The sequence below is a fragment of the Crocuta crocuta genome, unplaced genomic scaffold, assembly GCF_008692635.1.
Source record: "Crocuta crocuta isolate KB4526 unplaced genomic scaffold, BGI_CrCroc_1.0 scaffold556, whole genome shotgun sequence".
Taxonomy (NCBI): domain Eukaryota; kingdom Metazoa; phylum Chordata; class Mammalia; order Carnivora; family Hyaenidae; genus Crocuta; species Crocuta crocuta.
This window is the reverse complement of record NW_027527436.1, coordinates 2,128,906-2,145,074: the sequence shown is the minus strand read 5'-3', so window position 1 is coordinate 2,145,074 and position 16,169 is coordinate 2,128,906. Positions and strand designations below refer to the sequence as shown.

The 16,169-nt window shown below is 43.0% G+C and overlaps 1 protein-coding gene across 1 annotated transcript in view; it reads left to right on the top strand.

Annotated features, from left to right (window-relative positions):
• The window catches only part of USH2A (usherin), a 717,315-nt gene extending 702,589 nt beyond the window's left edge, over window positions 1-14,726 (top strand). The window contains exons 68-71 of the mRNA XM_077759473.1: window positions 678-761; window positions 5,129-5,373; window positions 11,065-11,286; window positions 13,496-14,726. Coding sequence (XP_077615599.1) covers window positions 678-761; window positions 5,129-5,373; window positions 11,065-11,286; window positions 13,496-13,585 — 641 coding nt within the window. The 3' untranslated portion in view covers window positions 13,586-14,726. The remainder of the gene's footprint in view (window positions 1-677; window positions 762-5,128; window positions 5,374-11,064; window positions 11,287-13,495) is intronic.
• The last annotated feature ends 1,443 nt before the right edge of the window (window positions 14,727-16,169 follow it).

Here is a 16,169-nt window from a genome sequence, read left to right as displayed (position 1 = left end):
TGGTTAAAAGGTACAGATACATAATGAGATCTAGGATTGCATTTGTTACCTGAAGCTTATCCAAAACATTTTTATAATCCAGCTACACATTCTCCTGGCCACATTTCTCGGTCACCTAGGCAGCCGTTGTGATGAGCGGATGATCTCCCATACTTGGGAGATCTGGGTTCTACGTCTGGGCGAGCCTCTACCCAACCACCTGGGTGGCTCTATAAGAGTTGATTCCCTCAGGATGCTGGCTACTGAGAGAAGTATTTAGACCATTCGATTTCCAAGATCCTTTTGAGGCTCTTCTGCTTAGAAAGAAACTTTGGATCACATAGTGTGAAGTGCACCTTTAAGTTTTACTGGAATAGGTTTAGACCATATGCAGAATAAGATACACTGTGTTATATTCTTTACTCTTCTGATCATTCTTTTTTTTTTTTTTTGCGATATAAACTCTAAGCTTCTTCTTCAGTTCTGTTACTTGTAAATATATACTATTATTACACTAATTATAGCTATTTTTCTTGGTAATTTGAAAATTAGAAATAAGTGTGTATATAAGATAAAACCTCACAACTTGTGCTGGAAACCTGTTCTCAGACTTTCCCATGCTATGATATATTGCTCTTCTAAAAGTCTGCCCACTGTGTCTAGGTGTTGAATGACTAAGTCTTGTACCTTTTCTCTAGCTTTCTCTTTCCAGGTCATCTGCACTACAGATGAAGGAAGTGTTAAGTCACCTTTGGTCCAATATGATACCTCCACTGGATTTGGTAAACATTTAATGCATTATATTTAATATAAAACTCATTCATTTTGGGAAAGAGAGAAACATATGTTTGTTTATACACCTTTGTGCTAATGTGTTCATAGACTGTATGGAAGGAACTGTTACAAGACAGTTTTTTTTAAGTTCTCATGGAAATTACATTAAGTAATAAGTTAGGGTATATAGTATTCTTTTTTAAATTTTTTCTTCAAATTTTTATTTATTTTTGAGAGAGAGAGTGTGCGAAGGGGTAGAGAGAGAGGGAGAGAGAGTCTCAAGGAGGCCCCACACTGTCAGCTCAGAGCTTGATATGGGGCTTGAACTCATGAACTGTGAGATCATGCATGACCTGCGCGAAACTCAGATGCCCAACCGACTGAGCCACCCAGGTGCTCTGGGTATACAGTACTCTTACAATACCATGTCAGGGGCACCTGAGTGGCTTAGTCAGTTGAGCGTCTAACTTCGGCTCAGGTCACGATCTCACGGTTTGTGAGTTTAAGTCCTGCATCCAGCTCTGTGCTGACAGCTTGGAGGCGGGAGCCTGCTTTGGATTCTGTATCTCCCTCTCTCTCTGCCCTTGCCAGACTCACACTCTGTCTGTCTCTCTTACAAATAAATAGTTTAAAAAACTTTTAAAATATACCAAGTCATTGAATTGTAGACACAGAGATATGACTAAATTCTCTCCTTGCCACAAATCCTCTCAATAAAGAGCTATACAACTTTGATTATTTTTTTTTAAAAAGTGATTTATAAAGGAAATCAGACAAAAGAGATCAGAGGAAGAGAGAAAATAGTCTAATGCCAATTTGTGTTAATCATAGTGATAATTCTGTAGATTCAGAGCCTAAAATGGTGAATTTTGGAGATTTTTCTCTTGCATTCTCTATAAAAGATGGTGATTGATTGCCATTACCAAGTAATTTACCTGAAAAGATGAAATTGTCATTTTCATGGAGCATCTTTTAAATTGAGATCTACCCAAAACCTTTGAATATAACATATATAACACTTTATAATTTCAAAGGGCGAGTTAGAGAAATGCCAGATCTTTTCCATTTGAACAGAATTGGGACCGATACCCTATTTTAAATTCCAGTAACTAATGTTATATTAAATTGGCATGCATGCATAGTTAGGTTTTCCTAAAATACAAATGTCCAAAAATTCTGAATCTCAAGTAAACATATATATTGTTATCAAGGATAATTTCAAGCACTAAAAAAGATTCTCTATTTCTGGAAACGATTCTCTATTTCCAGACTTCACATGTCTGGACACCACGTAAAATTTTTTACAACACCTAACAGTCCCTTCCACACAGTCCATCTCATTTCATCTCACAGCAGCCGTGGATGGCGCAGGCTTCATTTGGTATTCTTTTAGCAACTCCGGTGTGTTCACAAATGGAGTGGACCAACGGAGGCCTAAGGGACACCAAGAACTCACCCATGAAAGCCCCGCAAGATCCTGGCTAAGATGAAAATTTTAACGTGGTTTTTCTGTTGACTCCTGACCCCATCCTTTTTCCTTAGCAGTGGTTCTCAAATTTAAGTGTGCACACAAGTCATCTCAGCGCACTTGTTTATTATATAGTTTCCCAGGCCCACAGCAGAGACTCAAAATCAATAGGGCCCTGGACTCCGCTCTTTGAACAAGCCCTGCCCATAACATTGTGTGTCAACTGCATTCAGATTTGAAAAATTTTAAATAAATAAAAATAAACAAGCCCCGTCCAATGAATCTGGTATAAAGGACTAGGATCACAAGTTGAGTAGAAGCCATATAACCTGGATTGGTCCACCTCCAAATCCAGCCAGGCTGGTCTCCTAGATCAGTGGGAAGTAGCTTCCCATGGGAGGAATGTCCTCTGACAGTAGTTCTGGGTTGGGGTTTTTCTTGAAGTCCACTGGCATTCCCTTCCTCATTGTCCTAATTTTACCTGATCGTAAGCTCTCCACAAAAGAGGGGAAACCTGTATTCGGTTCCTGAATACAAAGTGAGGTTTCCATTGATGAGAGAAGGAACACTGAGGACATGAGAAGATATGGAAAATTCCAAGATATATTGTCCATCTAATTTCCATAGTCAGTTTTAATTTTATGATGTAACTTTTAAAATGTTCCTGTTCCCTTGCCTGAGGCAGCCTTAAAGCCTGAAAGTCTCACAATCCTCATTTCCCTCCTCCTGATCTGAGGGCTGTTTTCTTTTTGAGGCTTCCCTTAGGCAGGCTGCCCTACATTCCCTTGTGTCCCCCCAAGCAAGGGGTCCACTGGGCCCATCAGATCAGTATCTGGAGTTACAGCGCTGTGCCACACAGAGGAAATTCAACTCTTCCATTGATAACCAAGGTTGTTTTTTGTTTTATTGAGGTTTTTTTGTTTTGTTTTGTTTTCTTTATTCAAATAATTCCTAATTAGAGGGATTCCTGTCTGCTGGAATTTGGCAGAGCTTTGACTCCAACCCTTCATTTTAGAGATGGAGAAGCAGAGGCCTAGAAAGGCAGAGTGACGTTCACCACAGAACTATGAGAAGTCGAGTTAGGGTTAACAAAGTAGGATTGTTCCTCTTACAGAGTTTGAAATGTAGTCTTAGTCACCTTCTCTCCCTCTCTTAAACTCTCCTACTGCAATTCTGAAGCCCTCCCCTTCCCTTCCACTGAAAATGTGAGTTTGAAGTATCCCACAAGCCCACCCAGTCCTTGAGGTTGTGGGAAGGGGGAGTTTGTCCAAGGAGTGAAGAGACACTAGCAAACGTGTCTGTTTGCACATCTTCCTCTTGGCCACGAGCCTGTGCTTTGGAAGAGCTGCTCCCTGGCTCCCAGCCGCACACCAGCCTGCACACCCACTGCATGGGTGCCCAGACTCCTGGGCCGGCCTGGGGCCCAACTCAAGGTTTCGCTGCTTGGGCTGCATCAAACTGAACACAACCAGAGGAAAGGTTGAAATAGAAGAATTTTCTTTTTTAATTTTTTGTTACAAGTAAGGAGACAGGGAGATCACTCTGTCTCTCCATGGGGTTAGTATAGGAAGCTTTTATTGAGTATATTAAGGTGGGGGGAAGGGAGCTCACAGAAACATTTTTGTTTCATCTGTACATGCTTACCACAGCAACACGCTAGGGCAAATATTGTGTGTTCAAAAACTGGCAGAAAACTCCACCCATAGGATGAGAACTTAGGGTTATAATGAGCTAAAGAACTTCGAGAAGACTCGGGGCTTCTTGCCTAGGTCCTCATCCAGTCCTGCTCAGAGTGGCTCATGTAAGGGGCTGTCAGCACATAGCGAGAGGCTCTCAGGCGAAACACCTACTTGGCTGTTTCCTGGGCTGTTTGTTCCTGGGCTGTTCCTGCAGAACTGTTCATTCTGCAAAACAAAATACACTTCTTCCCAGCTTTTGTCCTAAATCCTCCTCCTTTCTGCCAGGAGTGTTCAGCCCTCTGGAGATGACCTCTGACACCTGGTGCTGCTCAGTTGGCTTGATCTCACTGCTGCGTGCAGCCCTGTGGCATCCCCCATAAGCCTTTCTCTTGTCCGCCCCAGCTCTTCCCAGCTCCCCCCTCCACCCTAAGACTTGAGAGTGGTGGGATTCCCCATCCCTCACCCCTATAAGGCACAAGGCAGATGAATTCTCCGTAAACATGAGCCACTGTGATTAGCCTCGTGTGCAGAGAATTGCATGCATGACCTGTCACCACGTACATAGAAGTAAAGCGTGAGTGGTCCTATTGCAAAGGATTTCTTTCCATAGGAAGCACTTGAGTGATGATTTGCAGAACTTTGGCCACATCACAGAGAGGCCAGGGTACCAGAAATATAAAGACAACATGTTGGGAAGCACAGGCTGTTTACATCACAATAGAAAATAGGATCTAATGTCTCAAATCCGGTTTGCACAGAACTTCTCAGGATCAAGGCTGTTGCATGAAGGGAGGGGACCCCGGATCTCCTCAGCACAGACCGTGTGTCCCAGAGGGTCTCTGCAGCAATGCTGGTCAGCCTGGCCCTCCCCAGCATCTATCACCCAAGAAAAAACTCCACTCAGGACACAGGACAGTGAAACAGGCATTCCTCAAGGTTACTTGGTTACCGCCTTTAAAAGTCCCCACCTCCTCCTCATCTTTCCCAGGAAACTTGCAAAGGCAGTGGTGATTTCCATTCTGAGGCCCGGCAGCGAGGTCTCCTGGGGGCTGTAAGCTCCCCTTGAAGGCGCCCGGCACCGTTTCGGTGGCCGGAACACGAGTACAAACAAGCACCATGAGACAAACTTCTCTAAACTCCTTTCCAATTTACTACCAAACAACAGGGCGAGGGGTCACAAACTTGCCTTCTGAAATAACACCTCCCTTTCCTGCCCTGGGTTTTGCAGGCCTGGTTCTGTCACCTCCTGGAGAAAAGAGCGGATCGGGGAGGAAGAACACCGAGTTCTACAGCCAGCTATGGTTCATCGTGTTAATGGCAATGCTGGGCTTGATCTTGTTGGCCATTTTTCTGTCTCTGATACTACAAAGAAAAATCCGCAAAGAACCATATATCAGAGAGAGACCTCCCCTAGTACCTCTTCAGAAGAGAATGTCTCCACTGAGTGTCTATCCACCGGGGGAAACGCATGTGGTATGTCTCTGAAGGCGGGCCCCCATTCCCTCTCCCGCACTGGAACGCTTGCGCTTCTGTAGAAGGAAATGTCTCCAGAGTCATAATAACAAGGGACTAGATGACAGTAATGTTTGACAAAATATGGGAACCACGGGAGGCTAATAGTGACCTTATAAAAGAGGCCCCCAGAGCTTTCTTTTCCCTTCCTCCATGTGAGGACACAGCAAGAAGACAAGAAGACCCCCACCTGTGAACCAGAAAACAGGCACCTGACACTCAATTTACTAGCATCTTGACCTTGGACTTCCCAGCTTCCAGAACTTGAGAAATAATTTCTATTGTTTAGAAGTCACCCAGTCTATGAGATTCTAGTCAAGCAGCCCAAGTGGATGAAGACACCTGGGAAGCTTTTAAAAATGCCATTGCCTGTGTCTTATCCCAGAAACTCTGATTTCATCACTTTTGGGTGGGCCTGGGGATTGGTATTCTCTTGTTTTAACTCCAAAAGTGATTCTAAGGTGTAACCAGGGATGAATTTTTCTGCTCTAACACCATCCATCAGAGGATGGTGGAGAAGAGCTGTATGTTGAAATCACTAGAGGAACTTACAGATTATATAACTGTGCAACTTGGAGGGATTAGCAATAAATAAGAGGTCTAGGGAGAGAGTAAAGTGCAAGTGGTGGTCAGTTTGTCCCCTGGCTGTGACACTCCAGGCCACTGAGGATGGGTGGCTCCTCATAGCTGGTGACCACCCAGTCCCAAGATAGGAAGTCACGCAAAGGTCTAGGTGGTGAGGTCACATATACGGCGGTGCAGGGAGATCGTGGCCCAGAGCACTCACTGAAGGGGAAATGGTGACTGCGAAGGTGCCCTCTGTGGTGTGAGGCCGTGTCTACTTGGAAGAGGAAAGGCTGAAAATTCTAATTCCCACCAGGCACCAGTCTTTTTTCCAAGCCATGTGCCCAGAGGGCTGCATCTGCCTGAGATGTCACCTTTTTGCCAGTTGGCACAAAGGTTCTATATGGACTAGTAGCCACTCTGTGCAGCTAAAACTCTGATTAGCAGTTCCAGTGTGGGGGGAGTTTTTTCACAGCAAGCAACTCTCTGACACGTGGTGGGTGCCCTACAATTCAACTCAGTTCTGATACTCCCTACAGAGAGATGGCATCAGATTTCATGAGTTAAGGTTCAGTTCCACAGGATGGTCCCCTCCCCACAACTGCAGACACTGGATCCCAAGTCCAGGTTGTTACCCAGGCTTCTGACAGACCAGCTACAGATTGGAGTTTCTTTCTTTTTTTTCTTAATGTTTTATTTATTTCTGAGAGAGAGAGAGAGAGAGAGAGGGAATGAAGGAGAGAGAGAGAGAGAGAGAGAGAGCAGGGGAGGGTCAGAGAGAGAGAGAGACACAGAATCTGAAACAGGCTCCAGGCTCTGAGCTGTCAGCACAGAGCCCGATGTGGGCTCGAACCCACGAACTGTGAGATCATGACCTGAGCCAAAGTCGGATGCTTAACCAACTGAGCCACCCAGATGCCCCTACAGATTGGAGTTTCTAGTGACCTCTCCTTGGGTTCAGTTAATTTGCTAGAATGACTCACAGAACTCAGAGAAACATTTTGCTTACTGGAAACCCAGTTTATTATAAAAGAAGAAAACTCAGAAACAGTCAGATGGAAGAGATGCATAGGGCGGGGTGTAATTGAGGCTTTATCACTTAGCCTTGATTGACTAAATTACTGGTCATTGGCTACTGACTCAACCTCCAGTCTCTCTACCCTCCTTAGAGGTGGGGGGTGAGGGGAGGTTGAGGGGGTACTGAGCCACTGAGGTGCCCCTTGGAAGCCACGTTCTTAGACAGAAGACATCCCCCATGTCTGGAATTCAGAAGTGCATGGAAGGGCCAACAAGGCCTGAGACATATCTGGCTTGGGAACATCAGCTGAGTCAACCCTGGGGTATATAGAGTGCATGGAGAACATGGAAGGAAAATTCCAGAGCTCTGCTGGGGACATCTACTCCGTAACATGAAGTGTCCTTCCGGGAAAAGCTACCCAAATACCACTAGCATCTGTAACTCATTTCAGTGATCCAATCTCCTGTCTCTTGACTCAAACCCTACAGGCAGGTGTCACTGCCTCATAATCCTTGCTGAGGAGGAATCCAGTTTTGCCCAGTTGGCTAACTGAGGGGTCAGGAAGCAATCACATCGTTCCAAATGGAAGCTACTTTGGATGGTACCACTGCTCATGGTTGTCATGAGTCTCGGCAAGCTTTGTTCTGTCAAAGTGAGGCCCAGGAACTATCAGTATCAGCATCACATAGGAGCAGGACCTGAATCTCATGTGGAAGAAACCAAAGACTCTGCCATTCCAACTAGCACTCGGGAAGCTCGTGCACAATAAAGTCAGAGAATAGTCATAACTGAGTTTAAAATGTAATAATATAATACAATTCCCATAAGCAGTAGGTATAGTCTTATAACCGATAAAAACAGGTTGGGGGATTGCATGATTCCTCTTAGATGAGGTATCTAAAATCATCAAATTCATGGAAGCAAGATAGAGTGGCTGCCAGGCTAGGGGAAGGGGAAATGGTGAGCTGCTAATCAACAGGCATAAAATGTCAGTCATGCAAGACGAAGAAGGTCTGGAGATCTGCTGTACAACATTGTGCCTGGTAACAGTGCTGTGCTGTCACTCAGTCTGTTAAGAGAGTAGATCTCATGTCAGTGTACTTACCACAATAAGAAACAAAACAAAACAAAACAAAACAAAACAAAACAAAAAACAGGTAAAGGCTGCTGATTAGCCCTTACGGTTCCTGCCAAACCAAACCCAAGCTGCCTCTGAGGCCAGACAGACGGCAACTGGGACAGGCAGACAAAAGAGTTGAAACACCTTACTCCCATGTACCCCTTACCATCAAGGGAAAGCAGGGTGGCTCCAAATTGGTTAGCTTTTGCTGGGTGGCCAAGTGGGATGTGAGGAGGGGAAGGGGTGGGGGGTCTGGCTGGCTGCCCGAGGCTCTGGGCCCCCACACTGGCTCATCTTCAGCTTTGAGGGTATTAGTCACTGGTCCCAGAGGGTTAGCAGGGGGGATCTGGAGAGTCCCCGGGGCCCTGGGCAGTGTTCCCAGAACCCACTGAATCCTAAGTGAATCCCACCCAGGGAATAACATGGCCTTGCCGGCCTCCTACTGTTGCTTTTAGAAAACATTTTTGAACATAAGCTGTTGTCACAAAGTTGGGGACATAGAAGATTATCAGTGACGGGGAACCAAACTAAAGAGAGGCTACTTTGCATTATTAGAACAAAATAAAGATCTGTTATTGTGATGCATGGATCCCAGAATAAATGGGTAAGATTCTGAACAGGATCACGCTGGAGTCAACTGCTCAGGGCCTCAGATTGACTTTTACACTTGGGAAGGTCAATGAGAGCTACCCCTGCAACACATGCACACGTGCGCGTGCGCGCGCGCGCACACACACACACACACACACACACACACACACACACACGATGAGCTTCTATCCCAGGCACTCCTGTCCTCTGAATAGGTAAGAAACCCTTTGACACCAGACATAAACTGGCAAAGGATTTTAGGCTCCAATCTGAATTCACAGAGGAAACTGGGGCAGAGACACCAGGGAATGAGAGAGGCTTTTACAATTTGTTAACATTTTCAAGATCACGCAGCATAAAGTGTAGCAAAGTTTAAGTGCAAGTTAGACTTATAATTTACTTACTTGCCTAAAGATCCTCTCAGCTCTACAACACTAAACAAATCATGCCAGTAGAACTCACTTTAAATACTAAGCCATTACGTTCCACTCACCATGCAATTTTAATTGCAGAAATACACACACACACACACACACACACAAAGCCTGAGATGCATCTCAAAACGATTGTATGATTATATTATTGTTGGACAAACACAAAGGATTTGTTTTATTGTAATTTTGTTTGTTCTAAACACTGACTAATGCCTCCCCATTTGTTCTCAGTTTGATTCAGTGGCTGATATATCTGATGTGTCAAGCAATGTTACCCTAAAAAGTTACACCATGCACTTGGAGGTACTTCATGTGTTGCATGAATGCATGATCTTTTTTTTGCACGATGTGTTGTCTACACGATGAAAAGTAGGAACATTTCATTGATTGGAACAGCTAAATCAAACCTCAGATATTTAGAGCACTTAGATTTTCTTTCTTTTTTTTTTTTTTTTACAAATAGTTTATTGTCAAATTAGTTTTCACATAACACTCAGTGCTCATCCCCACAAGTGTCCTCCTCCATGCCCATCCCCCCTCCCCCCCACATCCATCAGTCCTCAGTTTCTGTCAGCATTCAAGAGTCTCTCATGGTTTGCCTCTCTCCCTTTCGCCACCATTTCCCCCTTCTTCTCCCCTTTGTTCCTCAGTTAAGTTCCTCCTAATCCTCCTATACGTGCAAACATATGGTATTTGTCCTTCTCTGCCTGACTTATTTTGCTCAGCATAACACCCTCAAGGTCCATCCATGTTGCTACACATGGCCAGATTTCATTGTTTCTCATTGCCATGTAGTATTCCATGGTATAGATAAACCACATCTTCTTGATCCATTCATCCGTTGATGGACACTTAGGCTCTTTCCATGTTTTAGCTATTGTGGAGAGTGCTGCTATGAACATTGGGGTACATGTAGAGCTCCTAGATTTTCTTATGGCACATTCTAGGTTCTAATCATATAGTGCCTTTGTCTTTCTGATGTTAATTCCATACATGATTTATTAATTTTTTAAAGAATATTTTTATTTTTTTCTTTACTTACTTTTGAGAGAGAGGAAGGGGACAAGTGGGGAAGGGGCAGAGAGAGAAGGAGACATAGAATCTGAAGTAGGCTCCAGGCTCTGAGCTGTCAGCATAGAAGTCATGACCTGAGCCTAAGTCAGACACTTAACCAACTGAGCCACCCAGGTGCCCTGTGATTTATTAATTATTAATTTTTTTAATGTTTATTTTTTAGAGAGAAAAAGAGAGATAGTAGGGGAGGGGCAGAAAGAAGGGGGACAGAGGATCCAAAGTGGGCTCTGGCTGGCTGCAGAGACCCTGATGCAAGGCTCTACCTCACAAACCATGAGACTATGATATTAGCTGAAATTGGATACTTAACTCACTGAGCCACCCAGGCACCCCACAGGCCCGATTTATTTTCAAGGCTGAATCTTATAATGAAGAGAACAACATGAATGAGAAGAGAGGGTGGGAAGAGCCCATTTTCCTACACAAACCCAGAGATTTTAAAATATAATCCAACCATGCTCAGCTGGCAACCATGAGAGACCATTGTCAACTTTGGTCTGGGAAAAGCAGTGATCTCAAGGCACAGGCTCTGTGGTGACACTTGTGAAGGGATCACTTTGTTAACCCAGCCGCTATCACCTTCACCCCACCACTTTGCAAGGCAGTAAGCCCTTGTCTACAGGGAACAAGAGCCAAAGCGCTAGTGCATATATTCTGGAGGCGCTAAGAACGCTGGTGTTTAGCACCGCTATTAGTTTATCACCTCACCCCTACCAAAAAGCCAGGGGCCGTGGCATTCCAGATAAGCTGTTCTGTAGGAGGATATGGAGTGCTCCCTTCATTGATAATGTGTGACACACAATTTTCNTTTTTTTTGGGAAAGTAATGGTGAACAGCAACTTTCTTTTCAGGGATTAGCTGATACCAAAATTCCCCGGGCTGGGACACCCGTCAGTATCAGGAGCAACCGCAGCATATCCGTCCTTCGGATCCCAAGTCAGAGCCAAGTAAGCCAAACCTATTCCCAAGGCCCCCTCCACCGCAGTGTCAGCCAACTCATGGATGTTCAGGACAAGAAAGTCTTGACTGATGACTCGCTGTGGGAAACCATCATGGGCCACGACAGTGGGCTGGTGAGTGGATTTCCTTATCCAGAGCCGTAGATCACCCCCCAGAAGCATATTGGCAAAGGGGTGGCATGGAGATTTCTGGCCTCATTGAATGCTGCCTCCCCGCACTCTGCATCCCTCTGACCATTTATTTACCCAAGTATTTTGTAATGACCTACTTACTAGTGTTACTAAGTTGTTTGATGAGCCAGGTAGAAACTTTGTCTTGTTCTTTTTGCAAACATCAAATGCTTAAAGAAAATTCATTGAGTAGGCGGAGAGACAAACAGGCTATACTCTATTAATTTGGGCAAAAGACGACTGGGAACATTGGAACTAGTCTATAAGAAAAAACTTTTAAAAAGTGCATCACCTTTTTCTTTCTGGTTTATGGTTAGAGGAGAAAGTCTTTCAATAGGTTCAGTGGTTCTTTTCCAAGAAACTCAGAAAATCATGATAAATAAAGGTATTACTGTTTGTGAACTTCAACTTCATAATTTCAGTCCAGTGGATACAAATAATTTACTCATTGAAAGTTAACCTTATTAATATCTAATAGTTGTTATAAGTCCCTAGAAGCTGAAATGGATAGAATCCTATGGTTTTTACCAACCATCAACCTTCTGCATCATGCCAACTACCTAGACGTCTGCTGCGGAACTATTCCTTTGGGATAGTTCGCTAGGAATGATAGCCAGCTAGGAACTCAGGGACTCCGCTTACTCTTTTGGGGCAGAATGATTCACATCCATGTCTTCCAGCTGTCTACTTCGGCCTTTACAGTCTTCCACTCATCTAAGTACTCACCTTTGCTGAAAAGTTGAGGACTTTCATGAAGATTTTCTTAACTAATGGCAAGTAAAAAAGCAAGTTTCCTGGCTCCAGGTTCTAATCACAATGAAAAAAATGCAGTCTTGGCTTGTTCAGGACAGTGATCTACAATGTGCATTTTATTTTATTTAAAAAAAAATTTTTTTTTACATTTATTTGTTTTTGAGAGACAGAGTGAGATAGAGCATGAGCAGGGGAGGGGCAGAGAGAGAAGGGGACACAGAATCCGAAGCAGGCTCCAGGCTCGGAGCAAGCTTTCAGCACAGAGCCTGACGTGGGGCTCGAACCCACACACTGTGAGATCATGACCTGAGCCGAAGTTGGACACTTAACCAACTGAGCCACCCAGGTGCCCTTACAATGTGCACTTTAAAATTGTGGGCCTGCTTCATATTGTTATGACTATCGAATTCCACGATTCCATTCCAGATCTAAAGATTCTAAATGGCAGGAATAAAGGAATTGTTAGTTGATCATATTTGACATGGAGAAGGACAAGTTTACAGGGAACATAACACACAGAGGGCTTGGTTCCATGTGTGTCCTTACCTAAGGATACACAGTGATTTTTTTGATGGAATTGGGATCTTAAAACCATCATTTGATAATAGAAGCCCCATTCCTCACTGTTATACTATATTGACGGTTTTGCTTGCTTTTGACAGTACTAGCAATAGATAATATGTAAATCAATTTAGTGAAAGGTTTTGAAGATGCAAAACTTGGAAAATAATCTGTTCATTATCACCTTATAAACAATATTACAAGCCCTATTCAATACATACAAAATACAGTAAGAGAGGGAAGCACAGTAGCATGTATTGTCTCTTCTGTTGACAGTTTGAACCAAATCCCTTTTTTGTGTTTGTTTATTTTTGAGAGAGAGAGAGAGAGGGAGAGAGGGAGACAGAATCTGAAGCAGGCTCCAGGCTCTGAGCTGTCAGCACAGAGCCCGAAGCAGGACTTAAACTCACAAGCCATGAGATTGTGACCTGAGCCACCCAGGTGTCCCCAAACAAAATCTTAAGTATATAAATGTATATACGTGTGTGTGTGTGTATAACATCCGTAAATATAAATATAAAATAAAATATAAAAATATAATCTCCTCACTTTAGAGATGAGAAAACAGGTTTAGAAAGTTAAAATATGGCCCTTAATAACACTCAAAGGACATTTTGGATTAGTCCATAGTTCATGTGAACATGTGACCCTTACAATAAGGTAAACTTGAGGCAGGACAATCTCAAACCATGCCTTAAAGTTTTGAGCATAGGATATTAGCCTTTAGCAAAATACTTACTGATTACTTTTTATATTAAATTGATACCACTATCAATCGATGGCAAATATCAAAGGGATAGCAAACGTCCTAACCAATGATGATTGGCTTATTTTTCAGTATGTGGATGAAGAGGACCTGATGAATGCCATCAAGGGTTTCAGTTCTGTGACTAAGGAACACACCACTTTCACCGACACCCACCTGTGAAAGATGGAAACTCCGAAGACGTAAAACCGAAAGGTGGGCCCTAAGCCCCATCCCGACTGGGTTATCACTGACTGACACCCAATATATGCTGGAAAGAGCCATTTCTGGTTATTCTATAATCCTTCAAAAAAAGAAAATGAGGATTGTTTTTGAAACTGTTCTTCCATAATAGAGGTCTGCTTTTCCGGTGGTCTGAAATAAGGGGTACCATCGAAATGAAAATACTTACTTTGCTCTACTAAATAAGCTTGTAATTTTCACTTGGCTCAGACAGTGACTCCACTGGTTAAGTGGACAAACAGGGACAATTTCGAATTGGCCCACCGTTGTTACATGTAAGAAACTAAGCAGTTCTTCTGAGAGGACGTCACTGCTGCTCCTTTCAATCCTTTATTCCCACGGAGTGACACAATCCTGGAATAAACAGTAATTCCAATGATCACAGCTACACAGTAAAGTCCTGGTTTCAGGCCAAGCTGAATCAGCTAGAGAAAACCAAACTGCGCTGGTGGATTCACACTGGGCTGAAAGCTCAATGTAATTACCGTGTTTAGGGATAAGTATGCACTAAACTTAATTTTTTAAAAAAAGTATACACCAGCATTTTGACAGAGCACCACATACACTTTTAAATCTCTGTTCCTGCATTTGTGAATCTTCTGAAAATCTAAGGACTACAGAGCTATTTCCCACATATTTTACATCGTTTTGAAACTCCAATCAATACTTTCCATAAAATTCTGTCAATTGACCGTGTACACGGGAATACTGACATCGTCAACTTAGCACCTTTCCCATGGAAACCGCTGTTCTATTTGCAATATGTAATTAGCCTGTGGAATTAAAAAAGAAGTTTTGTGCTCCTTCCAGCTTTGCAAGTGTTTCAATTAACATTTGTATGTAAACACAAGAGGATACATGAGCGTGTATCATCATATGCATAGCGTATATGTCTATTACTTTGTACTATAGCCCTTCATTTCAGAGAACTTGCTATTTCAGCCCTCGAATCACAAAGAGCGGATGATACGCCACAGTCCAATTGCCACGGATCAACATCTTCTAGCATCTGTTCTATTTGGACTACAAAGTCATTGGTGAAAGTCCTAGACCAAGAAACATTTTTTTCCAAGTCATCAACATTAAAGGTATTTGTTCTTCATGGAAAACAATGTAAAAAATACTGTCTTCCTTATTCTTAAAAGGGCTATGTAATGATTCCAGGAAGTTACTTTGAGTCTATAGGTCACATACACAATTGTCAGACAATATTTTGCGAGCTAATCCAGAGGTAGGTGGATTTTCCCACGGCTAAAGTGGCAAAGATTTATTACATTAGGGATAACCCTTGTTCTGCCTCAAAACAAGTCAGATTGTGAACTTTGGGGGTGCTGAGGCTCTAAGCCAGTCTGTGGAAGAACAGTTCCTCAGACTGACCAACTCCTGACAAATCTTGCCAACTCTAAGTTTTCAGTGTATCTTATGCTTATCCAAAAATCATGTTAACATCAATACAATTCAACTTGAACCTGTAAATAAAACAGTCCAGATGGAATAATTCGGTGATAAGGAGCTTATATTTACAACTAACACATAAATAACAATGATAAGGCTGAACCCATTTAAGAAAATAGGATGCTCTTTATAATCTCTCAACTACAAATGTACATTAGAATCAACTGTGGTACTTTTTCCAAAGCATGAGTAACACCCACCAGATTGGAGGGAGGTCTGGGCAGATGGGCATGTATAGTCTGAGGTCATTCTGATGTATAAGCCTAGATGAGAAAGCCAGGAACAAGACCATAGGCTCCTGAAAAAGGCAGCACAGGTTCAAAAGTTGGCTCAGTAGCTGACAAACTTTGTGGCGAAGTTATTTCTCCTCAGTGGTCTCCTCTATGAAGTGAGGACAGCAACCGGTATGATGATACTTCTGAGTACTCCTCTGAAGTACCGAATTACTTAAAAAACTCGCATCATGAGAATCAGGATTCTGTTCTCATTTTTCATTGAACACAAAGTATGTAGATTCATCTCAATTTTTTCCTTGGGTCACAAAAACCCTAATGAAGTAAGTACAAGGAAAACACTTAGGCATAGCAGGGATAATCTGCTCAAGGTCACAAAGTTCAGTGACAGAGTCGACTCAAAACCCATGTCCTAACATGAAGGTTCAAACTCCCATAAGTGAAAGAGATAAAAAAAGATTTGACTCAGTAACCCGTGGTATAGTGGGTTGCCTTTCTTTGGGGTTTTACTCTAGAATAGTCTACCTTCCCCCCTCCCCCGGCCTTTTATGCTTGTTAAAGGTTGGGCAAATACTCAAAACTTCTTTCATTTTCTTACTTGCCCCCAAAACTTTTACAGGACAGTGATAATGAGAAAGAAGGGTATGGAGAGAATTACAAATCCATAATATGGAAATTATGTTTGGCCTAATATTCTCCCTCCATGATAATGCACGTTAGCTTTACGTTAAGTTCTCCCCGCCCCTCCCCTTTCTCACTGCAGGGAGAAGACATGAACAAACTCACGTAGGTTTACTTCAAACAGGCTTTCTATTCCTTAAATAACAGAGAACACA